Source organism: Sphaeramia orbicularis, chromosome 13, assembly GCF_902148855.1.
Source record: "Sphaeramia orbicularis chromosome 13, fSphaOr1.1, whole genome shotgun sequence".
NCBI lineage: Eukaryota > Metazoa > Chordata > Actinopteri > Kurtiformes > Apogonidae > Sphaeramia > Sphaeramia orbicularis.
The window spans coordinates 24629603-24651318 of record NC_043969.1 but is presented as its reverse complement, the minus strand read 5'-3'; the positions used below and the strand labels follow the sequence as shown (position 1 = coordinate 24651318).

Below are 21716 nucleotides of genomic sequence, written 5' to 3'. Positions count from 1 at the left end.
AGGGTGTGAGTGTGAACATTGATTCAGCAGGGCTTTGACAAGACAACAAATCACAACCTTATTGTGATGAACCTTTATATATTATCTTTTTAAAGCTTAATGGAATAAACAATTAAATGTCATAGGCCAAATCCCAATCCACCCCTTACACCTACCCCTTCATTTTGTGCGTTTACGTAAAGGGGTAGGGGTGTCCCAATTGTCGATGAGTCAGAGGGGAAGGGCTGAGATTTTTCAGGCCCACACTACAAACAGAGGGGTAAGAGAAATTTCCCATAATTCTATTCGAGTCATCGGCAAAACGGAGGTAAACACAGCAAAAAAGTGTTGCAGTGTAATGAAATAAAAAACAAATGTACATATTTTCTTCATAAACAACTTAATCATTTGATCAACCGTTTAATGTTGTTTCAATGTGTTATAGACCACATTTCTGTGGTTTGCAGTTGATAATCGAAAAAGATGACCAAAGCCCATGCAACAGAGACGGTTACAGGCGCTGATGGCATGGTGAATTGTTATTATTATTTTTTTTAATGATGAATTATTCCTGAAACAAAGTTAATGCATCTGTTTATAGCGGCAGCAATGACTGCTGATGACGTAACAGGTCTTGAGGGGTTGTCTCATTTCATAGGGGAATATTTCAACCCCTACCCCTTGAAACAGAGTTGCAAGGGGAAGGGGTCAAGGGGTAGAGGTAAGGGGTAGGGCCAAGGAGTAGGGGAAGGGGAAGGGGTAGGGCCAAGGAGTAGGGGAAGGGGAAGGACCAAGGGGAAGGGCCAAGGGATGAATTGGGATTGGGCCATAGTGTACAGAATTTACCTTAGCAGGACATTATCACTAAAGGAATATTACAACAAAGTCAGTGTGGCCACTTTGCTAGACGTTTATTTAATTCCATCACATAATACAACACAGTTAACATGTGTACAAATTGTTTATAAAACAGAGCACAACTTCAGAAAACAGTGCCAGACAGTGTTGAGTCTGAACTTCAGCTTTTCACTGATCCCAATGGCTTTTCCCTTGTTAAAATGGATGAGTTGCCTTTATAAGAGTATCTTTTCTGAGCCGTTGAAAGTTGTGTTTTATGTGTCTAATATGCAAGAATGAACCTAAATTAACTTTCCTGGGACTCTAGGAATGCTTTATACATTCCCAGCTTCAACGTCTGCACTTCTTTGAGCACAGAGTTTGAATAATGAGACAGGAAAAACTGCTTTCAGCAACCCAGCTCATTAAAACATCATAATCTCATGACACAGACTTTCCTCTGCAATCTGAACGGTGGCAATCCCAAAAGCACTAAAGGACATGGCCCAAGTAAAGAAGAGAACATTTAATATTATATACAATAACCTCTTGTAGGAGAAGATAAAACTCATATGACATTTAAATTAATTTTACATTTTCAGTGGATTTTTTTTTATCGTTTTCTACTCTAGGCACAAAACGCTCATCCTTTTTCTCCACTACTACCCTTAAGTAATAGAAAAACCATCATTGAGATTCTACAGTAAGTGTCAGGGTCTTAAATATCTTACATGTTGCAGCTGTTGGTTGCGAATGAAGCAAACTGCAAGGCAGACGAATAGATGGATCAATGATACAGCTCCGACAGAACTAGTTTAAGCAGCTGGCAGTGAAGAGACTTGTATCAATGTAGAAAAATATATACACCAACCATTTTAAGACTTTAGTGTCAGCAGTGTTTAGCAGTTAAACATAACAACTGCATGCAAATTTGTGGCCTGTCGAGGCTTTTGTGTCCTGTTATGGAAACATCACGTCGGTGAGAATAAGTCCTTGACAAAAGTACTCCATGAGCTCAGCACTTAATGGTGTGTGCACTTCTCAACTTTTGGTTATCATAACCTTTGAGGCTGAGTGTCACCGTAAGGCAAACAACTCGAGTCCTTCCTGTCCCAAATTCAAACTATATTAGACAGCATCGTAGTCCATTAGCGTCCCTCACCGTGTATAGGACCTCTGCCAGTTGTAAATGGCATGGATATTATGGGAACACGCTGGCACTCGTTTACATGTACTGATACTGCGATGACGGAAAGACCTCCCTCCTGCGCCGACCCCCACCCCCCGCCTCCGTGCAGCGAGTTGCTTTGCTCTTTCCTCTGCAGCAAAGAAGTCTGTGGTCGCTCTGAAAAATTCCAGCAGAGTTTTGTGGCTCCAGTTGGTCCCAGGGTTCTCCATCCCGCTACAGGGAACTGCCACAGAACCGGCTGCACCATATACACCAGCGGCGCTCCCCTCGCACTGGGTGGAGAAACCACAGTGACCTCCGTGGTCGGTTAAGAGGAGAAAAAAATGTGGGTTGGTCTCGAAGAGTTCTAAGGGTATAGTGGACTGGGTGTCACCACGGACAGGGTCATCCCGTGCGCACACGCTCAGAACAGGAATAGCTACTTCGTCCACATCTCTTAATGGTTCATTGCGTTCCCAGTAAGCATCCCAAACACCTGAACTATTACAACTACTGCTAGATCCTGTCACTGGAGTGGAGTCTACAGGCTGACAAAACAGTCCCTCTTCCATGCCTCGCAGGGAACAGCTGGAAAACAAGGTTTCCGTCCTTATGGTCTCACCCAGCACCGTCCTGTACCTAACACACACATCAGCAAAATAGAACACACAAACACAGATATAAACACATACAAGGGCTGAAAAACTGGTAAATCAATTAAGCTCTCATACATCCTGCCCACACTGATTTGAAATACTTTGGCTGGGTCACGAAGTCTCTTAAAAATCAATAATCTGACAAGGAACACATCATCGGTTGCTACAGTAACTTCAATGCTCCTTAATCATTTGTCCTCTTCCAATAAATGGCTGTTGAGATCTTGCATCCACTTGTCTTTCGATCTTCTTTTAACTGAGGCTGCCCAATATTTTTGTAAAGTAGCTGTAGTGTTACACATCCTTCAGAGGAAAGTAGAATTCAGAAAGACCTGTTTATTATGTTTGTGATCTACGGTTATTTATCCATCATGTGAATAGGCAATAAATGCACTGCATTCACCAAATTACTTGCTCAGTTCTCGCAACAGTATAATCATTATGTTAAGAGCATCATGTAACTGCAAAAGGGGAACCAAAGATGAGCACATTCATGGAAAAAGATCCACATGTAAGAGAAATGTCACTAGAGATAACAGCAGAGAAAAGGTCTGCACAAGCTCAGTATCCATGTAGGCAATTAAATGGTCTTTATAAAACATTCTCTTTAACATAGACATTTTGATCTGCTTTGAAACAGAGTGCAGACTTTTCTGTTTTGTATGATCTCAAGAGTATAAAGTGAGCCGACAAGCAGACATCTAATTCAAGAAAGAAAATGAAGACTTTAGAGCAGTGATTCCAGCCTTTTTTGGCTCGTGACCCCATTTTAACATCACAAATTTCTGGCGACCCCAGACATTCGAAACAGAAAAATGTTTTTGCTAAAATTAATTTGTTTTTGATCATGTAATAGTTTGCTATACTATGTTGCAAATAAACATTAATTTTAGATGACATTTAGGCTATATAATGTATATTATAATGGATGGAGGCAGAAAAGCCAGGTGTAGATTACTGCACAAAGTGAGTATTTTATTTTCCTTGGTCAGGATATGTACAGTCAGTCCAGCTTGTATTTACAAGGCTGACAATTAATACTGAACAAACAATATCTCAAACTATGAATTATGAAAGAGCTGCAGCATCTGAAACCAACCACAATGAACATTTGGAAGGTAAACAGTACCACAGTGCTTCAGTTTCAGCTTCACAGTTTGTCCTGTCTTTTATGTATTGGGATTGTCTCTCTCAACTCATCATATATTTTTTATTAGTAAGTTTTTTTTAAAAATTTCTATCAATTACTAGAAATTTCAAGTGACCCCATTTGAATTCCAGGCAACCCCACGTGGGGTTCCGGCCCCAAGGTTGAAAAACACTGCTTTAGTATGATGTATGTATTTTTGAGTTTTCCTTGTGTGATTCTAGCAGCATTCAGAGACTCTTCCTGCTCATGTTGCCTGACCTGTCATATTGTGTTCCCGTATCTCAGATAGTTTGTTGACACTTACTATTTGCCCTTTCATCTCAATACCTAAACATTTCCAGTCAGCATGTTTCCCTCCCTCTATAGTCCAATCCCTCCATACCTGCTGAGGCATATCTTCTGGTAGAGCACTAAAGCCCACTGCAGAGGCCAGAACAGTCCGTTCTCAAACCAGCTCTGGCAGCGAAACACTGGTGAAAGGCAGACCGCCGCCGTCACATAGCTGGATGATCCACACTCTCCCAGGTAGGACAGTAGAAGGCCCGATCCGGTGCTCTCACTCACTGCGTACAGTCTTCCTGCAGGTTGTCGGTAGCGGATGTAGCGCACAGCCTCCCGAAGATCTGAAGGGTCACCAAACTGCTGCAGCTTCAGGGTGGTGAGTGGGGTGTTGTTGTGGCTGCGGCGGTTGAAAACGGCTGGCAGGTAGCCGTGGGACAGCGCCGTTTCACATAACTGTAGAGAAAAACGGAAGAAAAAAATAAAAAACAGGAATTCCCACATAAGAAAGATGCTTTTCTTTCCTTGTAAATAGGCCACATGGTCCATTAAGTGCAGCCCGTGGTCCTGTTGGACTTTTGGTTGTAATACCACAGGACTAAACAATGCCTCCTTTTAGAACTAACAGACATCAGTTTCCATTTTGTGGCTCTAAAGGGTTTTGCAGGGGTAACACCTGAAAATGCATAGTTCTACATTTTATTGTATGGAAAAAGAAATAACGAGTTGTTAGGAGAAGTAAGACCATAGTAAAAGTGCATGATTAGGTGTTAATGCCATTAACTGTTTACTTAAACCGGGCATAGTAATATACAATAAGTGAGAGTATCATCATCAGACTGACTTTTTTTCTTTCTCCAATAATATTAATAGTATTGGAGAAAGAAAAAAAGTTACTGGTGCAAATAGCAAATATTTGCTATTTGCACCAGTGTTAGTTGTTAGTACTTATTTTATCATCATATAACCACATGGATTACTTCACTTGAGTCTTTACTGCTGAATAAAGAATGTACATAATTACTTTGCCCCAGACATACAAATAAAACCTTTTTGCAGTTTAATAAGAACTTAAATATGTAAATATTGTAAATGTATGCAGATAAAAAAAAAAGTCATGGATTGTTATGAATTCTGCATGAGTGCGAGCAGTCTTTTAAATACTAACTAACCAATAACCCAAATAAGAAGGATCTGGTTGGGGAAATGCAAATTAAAAAAAGAACGTAGTGATCCTGAAAGTGATACTTGTAGACAGTATAAACAAAACACAGTGTCATGTTTGTTTGGTCAACTTCATTTCATCTTTAAATATATATATTAATTCACCACATTCAAGCAGCAATACATTCAAGAAAAAGTTGGGACAGGAGCAATTTAGGGATAAAAATGAGTTTAAAAAATGAAATATGCAATTCTAATCAAGTGATGTGAAGGAGTCATGATTTGAAGCATCTGAGGAAAATCTAGTCTTTCAAGATATTGTGGTGAGATATGAAGTTGTCTCCACTACCTGGTAAACATTTCTCCCTCTCTTTCAATATTTAAGAGCAAATTAAGACATTTTTTGCTTTCTTTACTCCCAGCAATAATTAATATTTTGTTGTTTTCAGAGTAGATGTATGTGTTGTATATTGTTCAGGTAGTTTTTATTAGTTTTACTTCATAAATATTCAAAAAGCACTTAACAACCCGACAACATTTCAATCCTTTTTATAAGTTTTTTTTTTTTTTTTTTTAATTTTCGTTCAGTATATGTTTGGTTACTGTCTAATCTGTGTGGATTTGGGTGAGATTTTTTTTTGTTGCAGCCAGGTTCAGTTTCCTGTGTTTTGATCTTTTGTTTTTCTCACTATTCTTTTTATATTGTACAAACAAATACAATTTAAAAAAGGCAACTTTGTCAACAAATGTATGAGAAAATTATTCAAATGACTCAAACAAGTGTTACTAAAAGAAAGATGACATTACATTATTCATACCATCCAAACTCTTTTTCTTTTTTTTGAGTTGTATGCAAATGCATTAGGAAAACAATACCTTGACGTTTATTAAACAGCATAGTTTTGTGTCTACCTGCACAGAAATTTATGTATATGGATGTGATCACAATAGCAAATCCCAATAATTACAACAACAAGCCACATTTTACTTTAAGCAGTGCTGAAAGTCACTCAAATAAGCTTACAGAGGTGAAAAATGTCATCATTATTGAGGGCTATGAGGAGCTGCATGCACAATTTAATGGTTTTAATTTTATTATGTGTTCACCGTGAGGTAATGTTGGAGTTAGATTAATCCTTTCATAATTTTGTATCCTTAAATACCCCCACAAGTCATTTTATCTATCACTTTACTGAATGGATCTGAGCTTAAAGAGCAACAGTTATGCCAGAGATGTGAGCAGTGATGTGTGCTCAATTTGTACAACTTTTACAACTTTCATAGTCAAAGAAAGTGACAAAGTGATAAACAAATGGAGGCATTGATGTATTCTCCACTGGACACAACTCTTACGTCAAATAATGATATTTAATGTGGAAATTTTTCTACAAGGGAAAGTTTTAATGGAAATTTAATAAGGTAAGTTATAGGATGTAACTATGTGCCCTAAGTTCTGCATTTATTGAACCACAGTTCAGACTAAACTATGACAGATCTTTAGTGCAGCTACTGACAACACAAACCATATAGAAAACAGAGGTGACTTGTGGTTTTACTGTAGCTGTTTTCTGTAAGATACACAGCTATAATGTAAACTATCAGACAGTGTTATTTTGACTTTATGAATTGTTGTTTTAGAAGGGAAAAACTGTATGATACCATGATACAGATGTGACAATATGAAGATATATTTTATTTTAAACATGTTAAACATTCACTGTTCTTACATGGTGTTTTTACTTTTCTTGCCATGTTTGAAACGGAGTAGGCAGAAGAATGGTATGGGCTTTAGACTGTAGTCAGTGAATGTCTGTGGAGACGTACAGATAAGCGGTTTTGGTAGCAGTGGGTGTGTTCTGATACATGACTTCCACCTGGTTTTTATAGTTGGAATAAATTTTAACCCATATGGACCCAGTGTGACTTCTGTGACTGTTCCCTAATGAATTTTTCTCTCTATTTAACCTTTCCTAAGTGATTTATCACCATTTATTATAATATTATACTCTGAATTTTGCATTTTTTCCAGTGAAAATCATCTCTTTTCCTATGTTTAATTGACTGACTGCGAAGATGTTCATAAAATCTCAGAGTAAAGTTAAAGGTTATTACATCAAAACAGAAAAAAACTGAGGAAAAAGTGACTTTTTCAGTAACATATATCATTAAGTGAACATAAACCAAGTGTCTCCATCCACTGTCATTGATCCAACTCCATGGGTTTTACTGGTGAATCCATGTTGTAGAAGATGACAGTATTTCCACATTCACTACAGAGCCTCTGAAAGTCCAAATGGGTCATATCTGATGACCATGAAAAAATGACAAACTGCATTTCACACTAATTATTTACATGGATTGATAGGATTAGTGGATCAACAGTTTAGATCAGTAGATGCCTTTGGACAACGGTGGATGTTTGGGTCTTTAAGGGTTAATTTCAGTATGTGTATACAGGTCACAGATGTGGCAAACTGGTGACAATGTAGTTTCCTCAAAAACAGGTAAAGTGTAGCAGCAATGAGGACATGGAGCCCCGAGTTGTTGCCCGAGGAGCCTAAAGGTTGTCCCTGGATGCTGATTTCTTATAGTTGTCAGCTGATGACAACATTAAAGCTGCGTATGACTTTGGTCACCAATTTTTCATCAAATCTGTAAAACCCGAGTCATACCCTAAGTATCACGAATCCATAAGTCTTTCCGTGATTACGCATTTGAATCTCTTCCCTCACGGTGAACAATTTCAAAGTGTACTCCGCCATAAACAAACCACTTGTTTACAAGCAGAGACGGTATGTCACTCGGGTATTTTCGGAAATTTGTTGTGACGTGCACCGTGAGAAGCGGAGCCCTACACAGGTGCAGAAGCAAGAGGCAATGAAGTCGTTTCCATGTTTGTTGCCGCTGTGGCCATAATGCGGCTGCGTGAGGCTCTGCTTCCCACAGAGATTCATGTGCGTACTTGTGGAAGGACTTACAGATTCCTGATACTTAGGCTATGACTCGGGTTTAACAGATTTGATGAAAAATTGGTGATGAAAGTCATATGCAGCTTTAACCCTTAAAATAATAAAGTAATTATGGCGTAGCAAGTAAAGAATGATAAAAGAAAACTCAAAAAGTCACTAACAAATACCATTTTTACAAACTAAAACATAAATAAACACCTGTGTGGCTGCTTATTTTTGGGTGCACCATAAATGCTGTAATTAACCCCTTTAAAATGGTGGTTACTACAAAATACATCATCTAAAAAGCAAAAAAAGAAATGATTACCTTTCATGATTCACCCATGAGTGTATTTGGTGGAGATATACTGCATGTTAACTCTGGAAAGTTCATTTAATCTGAACTGAGATTTTGATCTGGAACACAGCGATATATAAATCTTGCTGAAACTGTTTGCATGTGGACTAAAAATGAGGATGACAGTGTTCCAGCTTGAGCTCTGAATATTACCTTAGAATAAATTATCCATTGCGACGTCTGGAAGCACAAGGAGAGAATGTGTCTTCCTTATAAATTTGCAGTGTCACTCTGATTTATAGCAACACAAGGATTAATATTTCTTTGACTGAAGTGCAGCTCAAACTATGGCTGCACCGGTAGCAAAGCCCAATAAATACACAGATTGTAAAAACAGATTAAAATGACATATATTACTCTTTTTACAGAAATCCTCATGGAATGCAGGAATATTTAATGCACATCATCACCGCATTAAATATTTAACAGAAAAAGACTGCAGCAGTATTTATTCAGGGATTCTTATATGAAAAGAGCAACCACCAGATCAGATACATGACTGGGTAATGTCAGGGAAGCTTTAGTGAAAGCTGATTCGTTTATATATACACATTTATTCAGTTTTTACCTCAAGAGCATATAGGAGAAAGAAGGTTTGTGAAGAACATAAATCACTTGAGCTCAGTGTAATTCTATAGATGTAGAGGTGTGTGCTGACATATTTCACACTCTGAACTGTACGCGAGAGCAGGAATAGAGCAATGAATGTTGAGCCAAGATTAAATTAGATGAACTCACAGCGACATGATTTTGTCCTGGTTATGCCTCCCTGCACACGTATTAATACAACTACAAAGAGTATCATCAGACAGTGTGGGGAATCAGCCACAATAACAGGCACACACACACAGTGATGGGGAACAACTGCTCAGTGTTACACTCTAAACACTATCAGGAGGGTGGCAAATGGGAGCTTTTGTTAACAGTTTCAATAGTGTAACCTGGTCAGAAAGAGGACCATTACAGCATTTGTCACAAAAACCCCAAAACCTACTTTTATTGTAGAACTGGAGCAACTCATGGAGGTTATTTTGGACAATTTGATAAAATACTGTCAACAAACTACCTATGATTTGTCTCAGTTAATGCAAACCTTGCAATAGAACTGCACGATTTTGCTCTAAAAACTCAATTTCGGTTTGGGCTGGTGGTGGTGTTTTAGCCGGCATGTCGTTTCTGTGTGCAGCCTGCATTGCAACACATTGTACCCACTCTGGTGTGTGATGATGTTTGATGTGCTGAAATAAGTTGGCTGTGCTGCTGTCTTTGACTGATACACCCTTCAGGCTGAGTTTGTAGCAAAGAATGGTTTGGTCTTCATCAGAAACTTTGAAGCTGTACCAGTTCCACACAATCGACTTGTTCTTGGAGCAACTCATGGAGGTTATTTAGGACAATTTGATAAAATATTGCCAACAAACTACCTATGTTTTGTGTCAGGTGATGCAAACCTTGCAATAAGGCCACACAATTTTGGCCAAAAATAAAACACAGATTTTTTTCCTCTAAAAACTTGATTTTTGATTTCAATTTGGGCTGGTGGTGGCGTTTTAGCTGGCATGTCGATTTCAGCTATTTTTAGCCTCGAACTTCTCACTCTCCTTAGCAAACGACATTTTTGTACTGGTGTGTGGAGACCAAAGACTGTGGCGACTGCTCTCACAGTTAGGAGGAGGAGCCTACGATAGCCTGGAGGCACGAGAAAGACTCGATTTGACGATTTCCCTTTTTTAAACATCGTCCAAATTAAATAATCCGATTCGATTAATCATGCAGCCCTACCTTGCAACCAGTGGCGATTTCTCATTGACTGCAAGGGAAGCCTGGCTTCCCCTAAAATTACGAAAATTAAATGGTTAAATATGCACGGTTGTGTTGACATTTTACTGACTACAAATGTGTTAGGACGCGTTCATCTCAAAGATGAGTTTGTTCAGAATCAGCTTTATCAAAAAATCAACGGACGCGATGTTGTTCACTTCTCCTCCATTCCTGTTGCGCTGTTTTCTCATTCAATCTCTGCTCAGTGCATTTGTCCATAGACTCCGGGCGTCTCTGGGCTTCAATGGGACTGAGTGGAACAGTTTTTTTCATTGCCTCAAAACTGGACGGTAATTGGATAAATGCCACAATGTTGTCCCGCCCCCGGACGCCGGGCGTCTCTGGGGGTGAATGGAGCTGTGGGCGGAGCTCGGCCGGGCTGGACGCCAGAATCCCACATGCTGATTGGAGGATCAGTCGAAAGGCTGAATCCCGTTTGACTGACAGCTATTTTCAGATCTCCTCCTTCACTGACACAGTTCAGTTTAATACCGCCGCACATTCTGCTGTGAATTGAGAGAGAAACCACAATGAAATTACTCGTTCATTTCTTGCACTGTAAATAAAACACACTCATTGGACTTCCTTGTTTCAATTTAACATAATTTCAGCGTTTTCTTGTTTCAGTTCCATAATTCAATCATTTCTTGTTCGAGTTTAATATAGTTTTGTAGATAGTTAAATCAATCATACTGTCGGCGAGGTTGGAGTGAAAGGGGCATCTGTAGCTTAAAAAGGCTGAAGTCTTATACCTGCAACACAATGGGCCAAGGCAATCTAAGCAGCCTAGCTCTGATGGACATTCAGAGGACACTGGTCCAGTCCCTGGAAAAGACGCCTACTTGGTACGATAAGGTCACTGACCATTTTCTTAAAAGGAACGGAGGGCTGAATGTTTGTTTAAATAACTTGACACTTTTTTTTTTTTTTTTTGATGTAAGCCGACAATGAGCTTCCCCTGTCTGAAAGACTGCTTGCAACGTCTTAAACTTCTATAGTGTATTTTACATTTATTTACATTTTTTTTTTTAGATCTGGAAGTTTATTTGAGCTCTTTAGTTCTTTTAACTCTATTTCTGGACATTTGGTGCCTTTATTTGATAGAGTGAGTGGAATGAGGCTGGAAATGTGGAGAAAGCCCCCTGGGAATCAAACCAACTCACTGCTCAGAGCATCTGTATGCTCAACAGTCGGGTCACCAGAGATGCCACTTCACTAAAACCGTCACTAAATACTAGGAGTTAAATGTGTGCATTGAGTGTTGTTGCTGTTTGAAACATCAGCTTTGCTTCACAAACAATAAAAATGGATGATTAGCTGCTCCAGTGGTTTTCTATCGGGGTTGAAAAACTGTCGGGTCAGTGACAAATTCCTTCAGCAGTGAGTCCAGACACTGGAACACATGCCAGGGGAACACACTCTCACAGAACTACACAATTACAACACAACACAGACACATTTACATTTGTCCTCCCTCTTTCAAAGACTAAAAAAAAGGGAGTTCAACAGTACTGTCTGAAAAGCCCATTCATTTAGGTGATGTATTTCCATGTAACCACCTCTTGTGTTAAACAAACTCGAGTAGCTCCAGCGGGACATTATGCATCGAATCAAGTTAAATTAAGGATATCATTTGATTAGAAGCCTTTTAGAGGAAGCAGTGCATCACACTACTGAGCTTGGCCCTCTATTCAGGTCGACAGTTTGGCTAAATGCTCTTCGACAGGTCTGCAACAGAACAACAAATGTGGTGTTCCGAGTCAAACAGAGGCAGCACTTTCAGAAATAAGAGATGGAACACATGTAGCTGTTGTGGAATAATTTGATACCACTGTCTTGTATTGTGCAGGACCTTTTGTATGCAGATCTCTGATAATATTTCCTCGCCGTGCTTCAAACTCATTATAAAACTCTACAGTATATGCAGTTGCTTGTTTGATGTATAAATATCTGCCATCTGGTCGACAAACTGCCAAGTATAGTCGACAAAGAAAATCTGTTCTTGTTTCTTCAACCATACTGCAGGAATAGAGATAAGGTAAAGTTTTAAATTTCTATGTGTTAGAATGTAACAATCACAGTTAAAATGATGAATAGCTTTTAAGACAGTATGTGTTCTGTATCACCGACACAGTCATGGCCAACAGTGATGCATTATTGAATGTCAACTCTTCTGAACTGTTCTTTAAAGACTGCATTTAACATCTAGAAATTTGATAGACAGACCAAATTTTCCTACAGATTGCAAATTATAAGATAATGCAACGGGGTGCAATTAAAGCTGGTTTGTTGTCAAATTCTCTTACAGGAATAGTAAACAGTTAAGGCTTATCATTTTCATATTGTGTATTAAACACAGGTGTAAACAAACAAAGGCCAAAGATGGAATTTGGGCTTTCATTTCTATTTTATCATCTAAATCCAATTAATAAAGTCAACCAATTCAAACATAAATGTAGAAAAACCCCAAAAAACTATTGCATAGTTTCCAAAAATATGTTTGTCCATAATATGCTGACATCCAGTGATGACATTTTCAAAGAAATTATGTGTAGCTTTCGACCGCAACATTGGACTGGACAGAAAATGTAAATCTGACTCACTTCCTTCTTTTCCTATTTCTTTACATTTGTTCCCAACGGAAACACCATAAAACACATGCTGTACAATTATACCTCCTGATGGTGAGACTTTCCAGTTGCTTTTCACTACATCAGTATTAAAATATTGGCCCATCTTGCAAGGACTCAAATAAATCCCAAAGTGCTGTCACAACAATCAGACAAAGGAAGACATTGAAAACATTTAGTCACATTTTTGGGAAAACTACACAGTCACCAAATCCCACTGTGCCGTAAGTTACTTCTACAAGTTATTAAAAAATACCTGAATGAATGCCGAAAGCACTGAGAACTAGGTCACAAAACGTGTGTATATCAGCCCATGAATTGACTTGTTCTGTCAAGAAAGTGTGACAGGTGTTAATCATATGTGTAAAGGCGGCAGCAACAGCTGGATGTCTGCTCCAAGGAACATTTATGGTATTTTAAGGCGTCACACTCCACAGTGATTACAGGCTGCTGAACACAGGACTCGTGTTTTTGCACCTCCATATATTAAACTGACCTTAATGCTGGCAAAAAAAAAGGGGCTGAAAATTGAGTTTTTATGCAATGAAAACAGTGCTTTTCACAGAAGAAAGCTCCTCTGCAGATAGTTTGCTGGGTTAATGAAGATAAACATGAACATAGTGAGAGACCGTAAACATAAAAGTATAGAGTAAAGCAACTCTGTTTAATAATTAACCCATAAAGACCCAGTGCTACTTTTGTGGCCATTCCCGATTGAATTTTTCTCTGTATTGAACCTTTCTTAAGTGATTTATCACCATTTGTTGTAATATTATTCTCTGTATTTTGGCTTTTTTCAGTAAAAATCAGTTTTTTTCTTATATTTAATCCACTGATCATGTAAATGTTCATCAAAGCTCAGATTAAAATTGAGTTATTATATCAGAAACAGACAAAACTGAAGAAAAAGTGGCTTTTTCTGTAAAATATATAATTAACTGAACATAAACCCAGTGTCTCCATCCACTGTCATTGGTCCAACTCCATGGGTTTTACTGGTGAATCAATGTTGTAGAAGATGACAGTGCTTTCACGTTCACTACGGAGCCTCTGAATGTCCAAATGGGTCATATCTGATGACCATGAAAAGATGACAAAATGCATTTTGCACCAGTTATTTACATGTATTGATAAGATTAATGGTTCTGAAGTTATTAAACATTTACATGACTAGATAGTTTTGGTCGCCAGTGCAGGTTTGGGTCTTTATGGGTTAATATAGAGATAGCTGTGATAAGAGGTTCAATAAACACTGTGTCAATATATTTTGGATTTATTGCTATTGAATTTAAATGAGCCAATATTAGTAAAACATTATTACAAAAATAACATTATTGATACGAGTCCCACCAGACTGCATACAACAAAAATGAAACAGACTAACTGGGCCTGAAATATGAATGATTTAAAAGGATATGGCTCATTCATATATTCATGAGATCCTGAAAAGTGCTGTGTACCACAAGCCCACACACACCAAAAGGATCTTCAGCACATTCCTCCTCTGTTTCTTCTCTGTGTCACTGATATAGACCCACGTGGATGTGTATGCCCACGCAAACACAGGCTCTTTTTATCTCCGTCTTTCTCATTTGCACACAGGCAGAGGCGTTCCCACTGCCTGGGTTATGTGATGTGCATCTCAGCAGTGACAGAAGCTATCTTAATTGGTGTTTATCCCTTGCGGTGGCTGAGCCGGCAACCCTCCCATGTGTAACTGGCTGACAGCATCAAAAATACTCTTATGCTTCCTCTAATGGCTCACAAAAATCAAGATACAGATCTGACTTGTGTGATATTTTTAATCCCTCCTCTGTCTGTTTTTCCACTCGTTCTTGTGTTCATTTTTGTTTGACCCTGTCGTCTGTCATCCTCTGACCATCAGATGATGTGTCCAGTGACTAACACTGAACACATTTGGTTTAGTTGGAGTGCCCCTTCTTTTTTACACAGCCTGTGACAGATGTACACACAGAGCTAAGAGGGTAAACTGAAATACTCCTGCACACTGCCAGGTGCCCAGAGTGGTAGGAGAGTCAGTGGTATTCATGTAGAGCTGTGCAGCTCTTCTCCAGGCTTCTCAAGTCAAGCGATGCTTTGTAATCCCTCAGTCAATTACTTCAGTCAGTGTATTGAAAGGCTGGTTCTGCCTCCACATCTGCTCTTTTCACCACTTGGCTTCTCTCCTTTCACTGAGCTTGCCATTGCTTAAGCTCATGTGATTGCCTTTAACCAAATGTCTTATTTCTCTTGAAATTGTCACATGTCTGTTCTCAAATATTGAAAGGCTGGTGTAACAAGATTTCCTTTATTTGTGCTTTTATTATTGTTTAAACATACACTTAAAATCTATTCTCTGAATGATATGTTTATCTGTTATTATCATAAACTTCACTTTGTTTAAACTACACAAAACTGTTTATTGTACTGGATATTTTTGGAGTCTGTCTTGTTCAGTTTGGGTGTCTGGGAGGCTGTCATGAGCAGTTCTGACTTTTCTGTAGTGATGTGACGTTCACGAACGAATCGAATCTTTTGAACGGCTCTTTGAAATGAACGATGGGGATCGAGTCTTTGTAAAGAGCCGTTCATTTTTTTATTTATTTATTTTTTTTTTTTTAAAGGAGGGAGTGTCCGATTACCTGTCAATTTAGCGTCACTGGGGAAAATGCACTACAGTTATTAAGGTATTTAAGTAATTGCAATGATAAATCACTTTTGTGTTTTGTGCATTTTTTCTGTATGTTTACCAACATACTGTTCATGTTCTGAGAATTGCACTATAGTTCAGGTATTTAAGTAATTGCAGTGATTAGTAACTGTTGTGTTTTGTGCAATTTTTTCCGTATGTTTACGCACATTTATTGATCTTGTTCTGAGAAGAATAAAATGTTATTTCATAAGAAAATGTTTTATTTTCTTCTTCATTTTTAGGCTACAGACTAGTCCACATAATGTACCGAGATGTTTTCAGTCAAATTCCAGTATTTGTCTAATGTCACCTCTCATGTCATGTATTTAGCCCACACATTTGAACTAACTTCTTTTTTACGGTAAGATAATATTTACTGCCGCACCAATTAAACACCTTTAAAACGTCATGTCAATCATCACATGTAGCCTAGTTAGTCATTAAAACATTGGTGTTTCAAAATAATGCAAAAAAAATAAAAATAAAAATAAAAAAATAAAACAGAAAAGAGCCAGTCTTTTGAACGGCTCTTTTCAGTGAACGGCTCCCTTCAAAGAACCAAAAGTCCCATCACTACTTTTCTGTGAAACTGAATGAATGTACTTCTTACCTTTATCACATTTCTGGTGATCTTTCCATAAGAGTTTGGGACGATGAGCAGAACTGGGCTGGTGGAATGACTGGAAGTTCTGCGTCTTTTCTGGTAGGATGGCACAGCCCAGTCTAAGGCCACCAGTCCATCATCACTCAGCTGCAGGTTATCACGCACGAACTGGACCGGACTGTCATAGGGCCAGCACGTCTGGTACACAGTCTGGAGGAGAGCAGACGCCCTCCACGTCCACCCGACACAAGGGGAGTAATGGCTGAAAGTCCTGCAGTGTTTAAGGAGATAGTTTGCCAGAGCAGACGGTTTACAAATTAGTGCCACTGCGCGTGTTTTTTCATTTGTCTCGACGCCCTCAGAAGCCGCTTTGAGGCCGTCGCTGCTCTCTGATTCGGACACGCACCTCCCAGCCTTGTCGATAGCTGCCTGAGGTGAAATGCCCAGTCTGTGAAGCAAAGCATCCGACTGACTCTCGGAGCCAAAGTAGTTGGAGCGTGGCCAGATTAAGACCACCAGGATCACAATGCACACAGCCACAAGCCATTCCAACATTGGCACCGTCTGATGGAGCAAAAATGAGCACAGCACGCGCCCTTTCCACACCTAATTCTGGAATTTAATTATTCAATTCTCACATGGCAGATTCTCCAAGGAAACATGCTATTTGTGATAAATGAATGGATCCGTTTTCACTGAAGTTTGGTGGTCGCTCCTCTCCGGTGCCAAAGCGCACGAGTCTGTTGTCTGCAAAGTCTCAGTTACGCACCGGTTCTTTCATTCCAGCTCATTGTTAAAGCGGATTTTACGCGTGCATTTCAGTGGACACCTTTGTTTCACGAAGGAATTCCAGTCGAGTTCCAGGTATTCAGCCTCACTTGCTGCAATAAATGATCCTTTCCAGGGCTGCGCTCGGCTTGTGCTTCAATCCAAATGAGAGCGCAAAATGACTGAGCAACGCGTAACAATGTTGGGAACGCCCACCGTCGAGTCCAGCCCCCGTAGGACTGAGCAGGTACCCATGCACGTGCACTTAGCCTTCCAGCCGAACCATGAAAACACCCACATCATCTACACCAGGGGTGTCGAACTCATTTTAGTTCAGGGGCCACATTCAGTCCAATTTGATCTCAAGCGGGCCAAACCATTAAAATAATAACATGAAAACCTATAAATCAGGGGTGTCAAACATGCGGCCCGGGGGCCAAAACCGGCCGCCAAAGGTTCCAGTCCGGCCCGCGGGATGAATTTGCAAAAATTACACTTCAGATATTAACAATTAAGGATGTCAAACTCGTTTTAGTTCAGGTTCCAATTAAAGGACAATGTGATCTCAACTAAAATAATAGCATAATAACCTATTAAAAAAAGGACTCCAAATTTTCTTAGTTTATTGTGAAAAACATAATATTACATTACACCTATAAATAATGACAACTCCATAATTTTCTCTTTGTTTTAGTGTAAAAACTTACATTAAATTGTGAAAATATTAACATTTCCAAACTATCCTTTAACAATAAAATGTGAAAAACCTGAAATTTTGTAAGTACAATTTTAACATTATACTTCCTGTTGTTAAATATTTTGTGCCTCTGTAGATTCAATTCATAATATGCATGTATAAATGGTAAGTTGAGGTGTAATATTGTTAAAATTCTACTTATTTTTCCTCAAGAAATCTAATTTTTTTTTTCTAGGTTATTCATATCCTTTTCGTTTGGATAGTTTGTAACTGTACGTATTTTCATGATTTCATTTTGACTGCACTAAAACAAAGAGAAAAAAATGGAGTCGTCATTATTTACAGGTTATTATGTTATTGTTTTACTGGTCCGGCCCACTTGAGATCAATTTGGGCTTAATGTGGCCCCTGAAAGAACATGAGTTTGACACCCCTGCTATAAATAATGACAACTCCCAGTTTTTCCTCTTCATTTTAGTGCAATGAAAAACATTAAATTATGAAACTATTTATATTTACAAACTATCTTTTCACAAAAAAAGATGTGAATAATCAGAAAAAAAAAAGTAATTTCTTAAGAAAAATAAGCTAAATTTTAACAATATTATGCCTCAACTTTTCACTTGTACATGTGCATTACACACAATGTTACACAACCATAATATTGTTGAAATTTTGAAGTTTGGAATGTGTAACTAAAATAAGAATGTCTACAATATTATGTGTCAACTTATTAACACAATTTACAAATCCACAAAACATTTAGTAACAGACAGAATACTGTTAAAATTGTAATTAATTTTCAGGTTGTTCACATTTTATTGTAAGGGTTATTAGACTATTATTTTACTTTAGATCACATTAGGCTAAAACCAGTTCAACACCCTTGACTGTTAATATCTTCAGTGTAATAAAATCATGCCGCGGGCTGGATTGGAACCTTTGGCGGGCTGGTTTTGGCCCCCGGGCCACAAGTTTGACACCTGTGCTCTACACAATCAATGTGATGCATGCAGACTAATGAGATTGTTATTAGGAGTCCTCTCCCATCCCTCCATCTTCTCCTCTTTGTCTTTAATTGTCACTCATTTACACAAGAGACAAAGAACATCCTGGTGCTAGTTCACATGGCCATGATTAGATTAACCCTAAATTGATTCTTTCTGGATGAAGCTGGCAAAAATGTGCACACTCTGTATGAACCCATAAAGACCCAGTGTTACTTTTGTGGCAGTTCCCAAATTAATTTTTCTCTATATTTAACCTTTCTTAAGCGATTTATCACCATTTATTACGAAATAATCCTCTATATTTTGTATTTGTTCAGTGAAAATCAGGTATTTTCCAGTATTTAATTTACTATTCATATAGATGTTCATAAAAGCTCAGATAACAGTTGACGGTTATTACATCAAAAACAGAGAAAACTGAAGAAAAAGTGGCTTTTTTACTAAACTGAACATAAATCAAGTGTTTCTATCCTCTGTCATTGATTAAACTCCATGGGTTTTACTGGTGAATCAATGTTGTAGAAGATGATGGTGTTTCCACGGTAACTACGGAGCCTCTGAATGTTCAAATGGGTCATATCTGATGACCGTGAAAAGATGACAAACTGCATTTTACATCAATTATTTACATGTGTTGATAGCATTGGTGGATCAACATTGCAAAAAATTTAAATCTCACCAAGTGTATTTTTCTCATTTCTAGTCAAAATATCTCATCCCACCTAAAATAACACATAATCACATAAAGAGTAACTTTTCAGTGAGATATAAGAACTTATTTTTAGTCAATAGATCTTGAAAATCTCATTTCAAGAAATCTTACCATGATAATTTTCACTTGTTTGATTGGCAGATTAATTATTTTGCTTAATTCAAGAATTTTTTTTTGCTTAATTCAAGGTTTTTTTTTTCTTAATTCAAGCAAAAAAAAAATAAATCTGCCAATGGAACAAGTGAAAATTATCATGGTAAGATTTCTTGAAATGAGATTTTCCAGATCTATTGACTAAAAATAAGTTCTTATATCTCACTTACGAAGTTACTCTTTAGGTGATTATGTCTTATTTTAAGTGGGATGAGATATTTTGACTAGAAATGAGAAAAATACACGTGGTAAGATTTAGATTTTTGCAGTGAACAGATGTTAAACAGTTTAGATCAGTAGATGGTTTCGGTTGCAGGTGGATGTTTGGGTCTTTATGGGTTAAAAGGCACAAGTAACACACGTACATTGATGGGCTTATATGTACTGTACTCTATCAGCACTAGGGGTGTGTATTGGCAAGATACAAATCACAATACTAAGATCACGATACGATATATCACAATATATCATGATACTGTTAAAAAGGCAATGTTTTGTTTGTTTCTTTTTTTAAAATGATGATTTCCTGGAAGAATTGAATTACACCACAAATATGCACAAATACTAAACACATTTTTATCTGATCACAACAGGATCTAATGCTATATCACAAAATTTTCCTGTGTTAAAACTTTCATTATGTTTTACAGACATTGCAGGTTAAGATCCTGTTCAAATGTTCATATTCTATTAGTTCATAACTAACATCATAACATTATTTTCATACAATCCGAACAAAGGAACTAACATCTGCCTCTCAGACAGTAAAAAGTGCTTTTAGGATGCTTCAAATAACCATTATTTAATAAAACAGTGTTAAATAATAATAAATAAGATATAAACAATAAAGAAAACCAAAAAAACATAAGTGAACCTCCGTCATATCTGCATTTGAATGACTACCTAAAGATCTATACAGCACTTTTTAATATTGATACAGTATTGTGAAATGAAATATCACAATATATTGCAGAACAGATATTTTCTAACACCCCTAATCAGCACCAAGACAAGTTCAGTTTCTGGTTGTTGTGTTTATTTAAGAAGTGTAAGTTAAAGGAGTGTGTGAAAGTGGGGCAGTGTTCGCTGTTTGCATGCAGATACTGATACTGCACTCTGAGAAACTGCAGACAGTTTGTGTCAGGGAGAGGCTGTATAGGACTTGTGTAATGTGAAGCCCTTCTCTGATATCACGTCTGTTGTCTCTACTTCATTCTATATGTGAAACTCAACCCAGACTAAAAATATCACTTTAGAAGGACAGGCATCGATTACCAAATCAAAGAACATGAAAACATTGTCACTGTGAATGAAATGTGTTGAAGAATGTAGGGCAAAAAGAGATTATCACCAAATGTGTCTCCTCCTTCTCTGTGACGACAGATTATTGAGTGCCTGGCTAAAATAACATTTGCCTCCAGTTTTAATCACATTACCTCAAACTTAACAGTCTGAGGCACAACACGTTTTGAACCCTTAGAGCCCAAGCTGTTGTGACTCATCCAGAAACATAAGATAATTAATTTAGCCCCTAATAGATCACAAACACACTTTACTCATGAAAAGCTGATGCGTTTCATGGAAAACTGTGGCTCTGTCATCTGTTTTTGAGGAACCTGTTGTTGCGGACATTCATTTAAGTGATGTAACAAAATGCCACAGCCTGCAGAACATAGAGTGCAAGTGAAAGAAAACAAATCAGAATGGAAAGTGACAAGACAGTAGATCATTGTCAGTTTGGTTCAAGTTTCAGTGCTACAACATTCTTGCAGATTAGTCAATGGAATATGAAAATAAATGGCAATGTGGGAAATTCCAAACAAATGAATAGGAATACAAGTGGTGCCTGGCACAAAAACCCCCACCCGTCACACGTATTGTAGCTTATTTTGGCATGGATCCAGCTGATATCATCGTGTCTATGCATGTGCTGATGTCAGCATATCGATTGCATCTATATATGGTTGCGGAAAAAAATTATTAGACCAACCTTGTTTTCTTCAATTTCTTGTTCATTTTAATGCCTGGTACAACTAAAGGTACATTTGTTTGGACAAATATAATGATAACAACAAAAATAGCACATAAGA

At 37.9% G+C, this 21716-nt stretch overlaps 1 protein-coding gene across 1 annotated transcript; it reads right to left on the bottom strand.

Moving 5' to 3' along the window:
* Positions 1 to 864: 864 nt before the first annotated feature.
* abhd15a (abhydrolase domain containing 15a) lies at positions 865 to 17213 on the bottom strand. The gene is made up of 3 exons (XM_030152952.1): positions 16293 to 17213; positions 4173 to 4525; positions 865 to 2623 (listed from the first exon to the last, which is right to left on the bottom strand). The coding sequence occupies exons 1-3, from the start codon at positions 16839 to 16841 to the stop codon at positions 1975 to 1977; spliced, it is 1551 nt and encodes a 516-aa protein (XP_030008812.1). The 5' UTR covers positions 16842 to 17213; the 3' UTR covers positions 865 to 1974.
* Positions 17214 to 21716: the final 4503 nt, after the last annotated feature.

Excerpts from the sequence above, each read along its gene's own strand:
- abhd15a (XM_030152952.1), bottom strand. The coding sequence starts at position 16,841 with ATGTTGGAATGGCTTGTGGCTGTGTGCATTGTGATCCTGGTGGTCTTA. Across the intron at positions 4,526-16,292 it reads TCACCAGAAATGTGATAAAG|TTATGTGAAACGGCGCTGTC; the intron begins GTAAGAAGTACA and ends TTTTCTCTACAG. Across the intron at positions 2,624-4,172 it reads CAGAAGATATGCCTCAGCAG|GTACAGGACGGTGCTGGGTG; the intron begins GTATGGAGGGAT and ends TGTGTGTGTTAG.